The sequence below is a fragment of the Engraulis encrasicolus genome, chromosome 21 (assembly GCF_034702125.1).
Source record: "Engraulis encrasicolus isolate BLACKSEA-1 chromosome 21, IST_EnEncr_1.0, whole genome shotgun sequence".
NCBI lineage: Eukaryota > Metazoa > Chordata > Actinopteri > Clupeiformes > Engraulidae > Engraulis > Engraulis encrasicolus.
This window is the reverse complement of record NC_085877.1, coordinates 33,596,948-33,606,965: the sequence shown is the minus strand read 5'-3', so window position 1 is coordinate 33,606,965 and position 10,018 is coordinate 33,596,948. Positions and strand designations below refer to the sequence as shown.

Genomic DNA, 10,018 nt, shown 5'->3' with positions numbered 1-10,018 from the left:
CTTAATAAATAATTAACTATTGATGAACAAAACATTAACAAACGTTTGTAAATGACTAGGAAATGTAAACAAATGCTTGTAAATGACTAGGAAATGCTATGTTAATATTTTATATTTATCAAACATTTACAAGTTGCTTGTAAATTAATAAAATACTCTGTTATAAGGTGTGTAAAATCTTGCATATATCATTTGTAGATATTTTATAAAGCATTAATAAAACTTAATTAATAATAAAAACATTTGTTAATGTTTTATTCATCATTAGTTAATTATTTACTGAGTCTTTACTAAGGAACATTATTATAAAGTGTTACCGATTTTCCAGATGCAGATGGTGGCTGAAGGAGTGACAGTACATGCACACACAGACGGCACGTTTCCTTAACGTCTCCGTGAGCAGTGCGAGTCCGAGAGGTTCGCCGGCTGCCTTTCACACTGCACAGTCAACATCCACGTTCTATCCGTGGGCAGCAGCCATTCATTTTCAATGGGAGCCGTCAGCAGTGCGAGTCCGAGAGGTTCGCGGGCAGCCTTTCACACTGCACAGTCACGTTCTATCCGCGAGCAGCAGCCATTCATTTTCAATGGGAGACTTGAGTTCTATTTTCAAGGAGCAACGTGTCCGGTCGGCACGGACATGTGCCGCGCTTATACCGCGGTCCTGTGTGCAAGGCATGATTTGTTTTCATGCATTCTAACCGTTTCTGACTGATAACGGACACGTTCTGTGGACGTACTGTGGATGTCCGCGCCGTTGGTGTGCATGTACCATGAGAGTGAGACAACTGATTTCAGGTTTCTGTCTTTGCTGGTATGGTTGGTGGTCTTACAGGACAGCATTGTTTTCGGATTATGGTGGAATATTTGGTAACACTTTACTTGACGCCGGTGTCATAGGCATGTCATTACAGTGTCATAACAGTGTCATGCCATAAACATTTATGTCCATGACATAAACATTTTATGTCTGTTGGCCTTAAGTGACGTTCAGTTATGGCAAAGACAACCTTGGTCAACAGTCATGTAATATTTATGATGTGGACATAATGTTTATGACACTATTGTCATGACACTGCAATGACAAGGCACCAGGCTTTGCTTAATCCTTCTTTTAACTTTAGAACATTCACCATTCGCTCTGCAGATCCCACTACATTTAAGTTTGCACCTAGTTGCTTCTTTATGTGGGTGGGTGTGTATCGTTTATTCTGGTGAAAGTTTCACGAACATCACAGCTGGTTAGTGGTGTCAACAATGATCGATTCGGCGATCCGAATCGATCCGGGGCATGGACGATCCAGATCCAGATCCGGCAAGTTCCAGAATCAATCCGGCAATTTTTTTAAGTTTCAATTACTTCCATGCATATTTCGGGAGCAAATGAATGTTAAATTAAATAAAAACACTTCAAAACATTGCAAGACTGATACAGACTGAAACAGAAAACAGCCAATAAATTGTTGCTCAGTATCTGACTACTTGTATTTCCTCATCATGGCTGAACATTTGCTTTTCAGTAGAAATGTAATGCATTGCAATGCATTGTAGAATCGAATCGGATCGGAATCGGATTGGATCTAATAGAATCGAATCGAATCGGATCTACTACCTCCCGAATCGTGATCGAATCGGATCGTGAGGGCAGTGCCGATCCACACCACTACAGCTGGTGGGTGATAAGTAGTATGCCTTACACGCTGCTGCATGCCTCACGTGCCTTCAGCATGAGCCTAAGCTTAAGCAACCACCACAAGACAAAAAAATGAAAGATACTTCATTTATTAGCAATTCTTTCTACAGTATACAAATATTCACACACCAAATATTCCAAAAAAGGAAAAAAAATCCTAACATCTCACCGACATTCATGAGGTTTCATCCCTCCATTGTCTGGACATCTTAGTATAGTTTCGTTCTTAGTTTTTTTTTCCTTCTTCTTTTATTAATTTAATAAAGGTTAAATCACAAGTACAGACCCGATTAGCTCAGTTTGCTGTGGCCTACGAAGAAAGAGAGCACAGTACTGGCAAAAAAAAGGTCACAGTTCTGGTTGTCTCTCGCGTCCATACAGTACACTCATACCCACACACAACGCTCTCACAACAGATAAATAACATGGTGGCAGGGCAGGCCACCAAAGGTGTTACTCTAGTGCATGGTTGTGCATGTGTCTTCTTAGGGGGACGTGGGAAGGGTGTGGGGACATGGGGTTGGGGGTCCAGGTGGTGGAGGGCATAGGTACCGGAAAGGGGGATGCAGTGGTGCATTTACATCCCCACTTTTGGGCTCCCTAAATGAGGATTTCTCAACTTTTACTGCAGACAAATGAGTGGAGTGCAGCAGCAGTAACATTGTTAAGAAATGAAGAATGAAGAAAAAAAATGCACCACCACTTTAAAACTCGTTCCGGCACCCTTGCTGGGGGGCACCAAGTCACAGTGAGTGCAGCGCACTCATTACAGTCCAAGCCCATACATATAGGGGAAGAAGGAGTCAAAAGGAATTGTGGGTAAAAGGTCAAGGGTCAAGGAGGGGATGAGAGGGTGCGGGCGAGGGGGGGCGGGGGGTGGTTGTTGTTGAGAGTGAGTGAGGTGATATGAGGTGGGGGGCAGGGAAATTTTGTAACAAATCTGCATATTCAAATCACTCTCTTTTTTAAAAAATAAAAAAGCATTGTCTTTCTCCTTTTCGCCGATCTTTCTTTTCACAGCTATCAGATTAAAAATAGCATTTTCTATTCATTTTTTTCTTTTTTTACTATCTCAATATCATGTAAAAACAAAGTATACAACAGGAACTAAAAAATTAAAACAAACAAGAAAAAAATAAAAAGAAAGAGTACACACAGTGAAGCGCACCAAATGCACAGCATTACCAGAGATTCTTTAAGTATAGAGATATGCCAACATAATAGGTTCTATGGGCTGCTAACGTGACCAGGTTCCGGTCTGTCTAAAGGGGCGTGTCATAATGCTCCTACAATGAATAGAACAGTCCTTAGGTCTGCCTAAAGGGGGATTCCCCCCCCCCTCCCCCTTGCGACAGTAGAACCCGGAAACAATGGGCCAGCGGAACCTCTCTCTTATCTACTCTCTCTGGTATTACCAGCAGCTAGCACCTCTATCGGCCATAGCTTCTATCTCGAATCGGTTACTCTGGATATGAAAAAAATCACCACTCGCTCGCACCTTCTTAACACAAAGCACCGCTACAAGTTGGTTTCTCTCAATTTGCAACAAAAAGTTGTTGACGGTATGTATCTTCTTCAACGAAGTTAGCATAACATTACACATCCGCTTCTCTCCTTATTGGTGTTAAAATCACTAGTTGTTTTCAACACCATTAGAGCAACGTTAATGATACTTTTCTTTGCCCTCGAAAACGTGACTTCGATGAATGTGCTGATGTGCCCTGCCACATGGTAGAGCCAGGGGTGCTTTTCTCGACAACATTGTTGCTAACTAAGTTAGCAACTTACTTGGTTGCGATGCAACTTCCCATTGGAAACCTACTGAGTTGCTAACTGGTTAGCAACAATACTTTCGAGAAACAGGCCCCTGATCACCATTACCTTAGAGCTGGGGACAAAACACACTAGAGTGGACAGGACGGACACACCCCTACTCGTCGTGGCAATCCTGGTAGCCATCTTAAATAGGGCTACATTAGCTTGGTGGTCAATATAAATTAGTGGAGTAAGGTCTCTCCTTTGACAGAAACGGTTTAGTTCTGTTCAAAATATCCATTGGCAGGCAAAACAAGACCAGCATATGAAAATATATTACTAAGTTTCTACCAAACTAATATAAAGGATTCTTTAAATTTGTTTACCAATTCATATTATTTACATAAATATTTAAGCTGACATTTCGATTTTTGTCTTTGCTAAATAATGTGTACATTATACTTTATTATAATATTTTTACAGCAGTAAGTTATTTTTGAGAGAGGTGTGCCTGTTATGCATTGATTTACATCGACACAGGTCTATCAGCATAATATGGGGGCAGGGCCAGACGCTTTCCGGTGGCTGTGATTTTCGTCCGTCAAATCATGTCTATTCTAGTGTTTTTTTCCCAGCTGTATGACTGTGACATCCAACTAAAAAGGCCATTACACTAATAACTTCCTCCCATGGCTCTGCCGAATATGGTTTCATGCCACTCAAACGCACGTCTTCTCTTTTGACTTCTACATATTTTAGGGTCATTGACGGTGTATAGGCATCAGGTGGTAAAGCCACATCTATTGCCACTCTTGTATTAATTGAAATAATTAATTAATAATTTAAAATGAATGTACAAGCAATAAATATGCCTTTTAGATAATCCAGTAAAAACAAACAAAACAAAAAAACTATTTAATTTATACAATAGTGGTATTATCGGTGGTTGTACCACCCTGACGTCTGCTACTGTCAAAGACCCTTGAACGTTTTATGGTTTTTATTATACCGCGAACGGTGGCTTCTCTCCCTGATCAAGGACAGGGAGAGCAGTAGTGCAAGAAACTTTTAGCAGGATTTCTTTTGTTTACTCAAAAAAAGAACAAAAATTAAATTAAAAGGAAATTCATCAAGTACATAAGCACGTTGGCCTCAGTAAACAGCATCTGACTTAAAGCTAAACGCCCTGCTTCGACTCCGACCCCTGAAACACAACAAATTGGGTTTAAGAATGGGGACAAAGGCAAAAGGACAGCTGAGGTGTTCCGTTTTTTTCTCTTTTTCTTTCTCTTTCTCTTTTTTTAATGGCTGACATGACCGTTTGACTAAGGACACCTTTATACTTGACCGTTTGAAGCTTACAAGTGACCTCTGATGAAAAGAGAGAAAACGAAGGAAGGGGGAAAAAAAGAGAGAAAAAAAAGAGGTGTCGTACGAAGGCCACCGACCCGGAGGGAAATCCCCCCTCCAAAAAGGCGGAGCTACATTCTCATTTACAAAAATAAAAGAAATCAAATACAAAACAAAGACCTTTTATGACAAAAAAAAAAGCGTTTGGCTTCTTTAAGGAGTCCATTCTTTTTTAAGGCTGCTCTCTTTTTTCCATCCCTCTCTTTTCTTCTTTGTCTCCCTTCACACACAACACAATTTTTAGTCAAATTCCCCCATTTTTTCCTTGTATTTTCTAGTCTTTATTTGATTTCTATTCACCATAGTTGCAGGGTGTGTTTGTGTGTATATATATATATATATATATATATATATATATATACTTATATAGACAAAGATATATAAATATATATATGCTACTTCTTCTTCTTGAAGAGGCTCTTGATCTTGGAGCGCTTCTTCTCGCCGTTGTCGCAGGAGTCCTGTGAGGAGGAGCTGTGTAGCATCTTGGCCTCCTTGTAGCTCCTCGTGGCCTCCGAGTCCAGGGAGCAGAGGGACGGGTGGCGTGCTGACACCGACACCACGTCCGACGACGACCCCCCTGCTCCTCCCGTCCCCGCTGCTGCTGCCGCGGCCGCCGACGCTGCCACCACCGCGGAGGCTGGCAGCTGGCCCATGCTGTAGGACTTCTCCAGGATGCCGTTGTGGAGCTTGGTGGACGTGGAGCTGGCACTGCCGCCGGGGTGAAAGGTCAGGCTCTGGGACTCTGGGATGGCGTGCGTGAGGTCAGGCGAGCCCTTGTGGGTGCTGGTGGCGTGGTGGGGGTGGTGTTGGTGTTGGTGTGGGAGGGTGTGGGCGTGGTGGCTGTGGCCGTGGCTGTGGCTGTGGTGCTGTGGGTGGTGGTGGTGGTGGGGTGGGGTGTGGATGGGGCTGGGCACTGGTGGGGCCGGGGGAGGCGGGGGAGAGGGGCTTGGCTCCGGGGGCACGGAGGTGGAGAGAGAAGAGGTGGAGCTGGTGGCGGCGGAGGCGGCAGCGGCAGCGACGACGGCGGCAGATATCTGGTGGATGTCCTGGCAGAGAACCATCATCTCCTCGCGGGAGATCTTGCGCTGTGGGGTGTCCTGGCCCGAGCTGCAGGGGCCGCCGTGCATCTTCCTGCCCTGGGAGGAATTCAGGGAGTCGGAGTCGGAGCAGGTGTCCTGGCTCTCCCTGAGAAGGAAGACAAGGAGAAATAAAAAAAACAAGATGAGATCAGAGAGAGTAGAGAGAGAGAGGTTCCATTGGCCCATTGTTTCCTGGTTCTATTATGGCCCCCCTTAGGCAGACCTAGGCAGACCTAAGGACTGTTCTATTCATTGTAGGAGCATTATGACACGGCCCTTTAGGCAGACTGGAACCTGGTCGCGTTAGGTGCCCATAGAAACCTATTATGTTGGCATATCTCTATATACTTAAAGAATCTCTGATGAGATTACAGAGAGGATTACATTAACTTTATATATCTAACGTACAGATTACACGCTTGTTTGCACCGAGTACACATAGCAAAACAAGGTCACCTAATTGCCGTCTTGGCAGTTGGGATTGTTGGGACTGTTTTTTTGCTGACCGCGAGCTGTGCAGAGTTTTACATGCCGAATTACTGCTGCTCCACAACAGCTGACCAGCTGGGCTGACAAGGAAGTTGAATCAGCTGCTCACGTTTGAATAAATCTATTAATAAATCGGGATGTTAGGTGGTATGAACGTATACATACAATGTATGTAACGTGACCCTCTCTACCCCTCCATAACTCTGTCTACTTATTTAGCCTTGTGGGCACTAAATAAGTCCTCCGCAATGCACATATTGACAGCATTTTGCCTGCTCCACATTTATGCTTCACTCTGCATTGACCCCACATTGCTGTACTCCATATTGACCACTCTGTACTTACTTGTATGTCCTCTTTTGCCGGTTTTCCACTGCCGGTTTTCTGGTAGGCCTACAGCTCGTGCCTATTTGAAAAGCAAAGACGCGGCGGCCGAGTCGTGCTGTGTGGAGCTGTAGGCCTACCATTAAAACTAGAGATGCACCGGATTCTGATTTTTAGGATCCTGCCGGATACCGGATCCACTGCTTAAGATCCTGCCGGATCCGGAACCGGATACCGGATCCTATGCCAGTAACTTCTATCACTATTGTTATTAGGCAATTCTATTTTTCCAGGAAAGTGTTAAATTCATGCGGCATAAATTTGTGTGGGAGGTTGTATATTAGGCCTACTAAACTAATACTAACTAGAACAATTGGTTAGGATTGGTAAGTGTTTTTATTTTCACCTGTTGTAAAATATAATTGTAGCCTACCATGCAACAAACTTGGCCACAGCCTGAATTCAAAAACAAAGTTTTTTTTAAGAGAGACCAGGGAGGCACAATACACTTACTGAAAATGTAATGACTCACAAATGGATATGCTATGTAGGCCTATGACATTACCCATGAGAGCCTACTAAAAAAGAAATGGCATTGGTATCACACTAGCCCCATAATGAGGCATGCAATTCCATAGTAATCTAAAATTTTACCCTTTACAACATTATTATATCCATGCTGTCTCCATTCATTTAGAAATGAAAATATATATATATATATGCCAACAAAACACTTTTCCTATAAATAACACATTGGCAATATTGAAGGCTTGTTGCACATCAAAACGTTCCTAACTCACACTGTATGTCACTTGAGTTATTATATTGTTTGCCACTGTGCTGTTTGCTACTGTGTCCGTGACGTCGTGATGATGATGACAGTTGAGCAAGGGAACACACAGATAGGGTCCTCCCTTACCAAAGCCTCTCCTCTCCAGCAGTGACATAAACAGGACAGTACAGTTACATACTTCAAGATAAATGTAGGCCTATATACAAAACGAATCAATTTCTCCTTTCAAACGTTAACAAGTTGATCATTGGTTAGCATTTATGAAAAGTGGAGAATTAGCATTTCTAACGTCGCACAGCACTATATTAAAAAGTTGATCGTCCAGCTCTCCCTCAGAGGAGATGCCCCGACCTTGATACTTAGTACTTAATTACTTAGTACTTAGTACTTAATATTGTGCCTGACGCCTACTGTCTCTCTTTACATCTCTCTGCCCATCGTCAAGGTGTCATTCTAATTGAGAATATTTCTATGACCAATAACAAAAAAAACTACACGGAGGCATCTCTATAATTACTACGCACTGTTTACAGATAATATGAAGTGTTTCGTCGGGAATTTCCCTCTTTTTTTTGTCGAGCTGATTTGAATCGACTATTGCTAAATCAGCATTAAATATGATAAGTGGAGAAGGTCATTAATCCATCTCGTGTTAATTATGTTAGCAACTGGACTTCTTCTGCAGCTTGTTTGCTGTGCATCAGCTGCATGATAACTTCCAAAACCCTGTCAGTGCGGTGTGCGCGCGCACGTTCCCTCTTTTCCTCCTCCTGTTCACGCGCTCATGGATTTCTCCGTTTATTTATTTCAGGAGTAAGATAGGAATGAAAGTGTTGAAATACATAGCCTACTCGTATATGTGGGCCCTTTTTATTATGTTGGCTCAAACATTGTTTTAGACTCATTGGCTTAGGCTACTGCCACACCGCCTGCAATGGCCGCTTCCAAAGGGCTTTCATTCCACGCAGCGATTGGGGTTGAGAAAGACTGACTGAAAAGCTAAAAACATGACAAAACAGGCGAAGAGGGAAAACATGCGGTGTAAGTAGGCAACTGTCACTCAACACTGCTTTTGCTCACAGCCATTGTGGATGGTCAATGCAAAGCACATTCACTTTACGCTTATAAATGTAGGATCCGGTCCGGTTCGGAGCGCTGGGCCCGGCCGGACCCGGACCCTGTCAAAAAGCCTATTATCCTGCCGGATCCGGAACCGGATCTTGGATCCGGTGTGTCTCTAATAAAAAGGGCAGTGGAAAAGAGGCATTTGTCAGTCGAAGTCAAAGCATGTGCTCAATGCAATGTAATGAAAACGTAAATGGCTTTGGTTTCCTCACCCCTTCCTCTCAGCGCTGAAAAAGATGTGCTCGTCCTCGGGCGTGATGTTGTCCGAGCGGTCGCGGTCGCGGTCTCGTTCGCGGTCGGAGCGGTAGGGGGGTAGCGTGGCGGCGCCCATGCTCAGGAGGTCCGGGTCGGCCGACATGAGAGAGGTCTGCGTGGAGCTCATCAAGCTCCGGCGGGAGCGGCACACGCTGCTACTGCGCGTTAGCTGCGGCCTCATCATTTGGGCTGAGGACAGAACACAAACAATACAAAAACACAGGCAGATTAACATCTAATATGGTACATTTAATACATACAATGGTAACAATTACTGTTACTGCGGGTTAGCTGCGGCCTCATCATTTGGGCTGAGAACAGAACACAAACAATGCAAAAACACAGAAACACTTCACTTGACCTTTACTGTTGGCCTTAAGTGACATTCGGTTATGGCAAAGACTGGTTTTCATAAACAGTCATAAAATGTTTATGACATGGACATAATGTTCATGACTTATCTATGACACTATTATGACACTGTAATGACATGCTTATGACACCGGCCTCAAGTTAAGTGTTACCTTTACATCTAATATGGTACATTTAATACCAACAATGGTAACAATGGTAACAATTACAGCTACGTATTAGCTGCAGCACACCATTTGGAATGAGGACAGAACAAGAGCAAACATAGAACACCAACACACAAGAACACACACTGATTAACATTATGGTACATTTAACACCACACAGCTATTTAACACTACACAGGGGTCATTCCGCCAAATCGGTACATATTCCCAAATCCACATGTCCCAGAGATAAATGGCCAAAAAAATAATTCCAATAATAATGACATGCATAATTTTAAAGCAGAGCATTGACATATATTTTGTCACCAACCTGATCGTAAAAATAAGGCAATTTATTGTTATTTTCTCATTTTAAATTGCTTTTTTGTGGACAAAACGGGGATTTTGGCCTGTCCCTCACAGTAAAAAGTTGTCTTTAAAGCTGTCTTTTATATGTTAATTATAGATGAAATCACATCATTTTCACATTTTTATGTTGTTCTAGGAGTAATGTAGTAGTTAGCAATGTTGTCAATATGCACAAGTGTAATATCTACATATTTATTTCATAATT

At 42.9% G+C, this 10,018-nt stretch overlaps 1 protein-coding gene across 3 annotated transcripts in view; it reads right to left on the bottom strand.

Moving 5' to 3' along the window:
* Positions 1-1,456: 1,456 nt before the first annotated feature.
* The window catches only part of stim2b (stromal interaction molecule 2b), a 154,903-nt gene continuing 146,341 nt past the window's right edge, over positions 1,457-10,018 (bottom strand). For all 3 annotated transcript variants that reach the window (XM_063186623.1, XM_063186625.1, XM_063186624.1), the window contains 2 exons: positions 8,884-9,115; positions 1,457-6,046 (listed from right to left, as the gene is read on the bottom strand). In XM_063186623.1, coding sequence (XP_063042693.1) covers positions 5,254-6,046; positions 8,884-9,115 — 1,025 coding nt within the window. In that variant the 3' untranslated portion in view covers positions 1,457-5,253. The remainder of the gene's footprint in view (positions 6,047-8,883; positions 9,116-10,018) is intronic.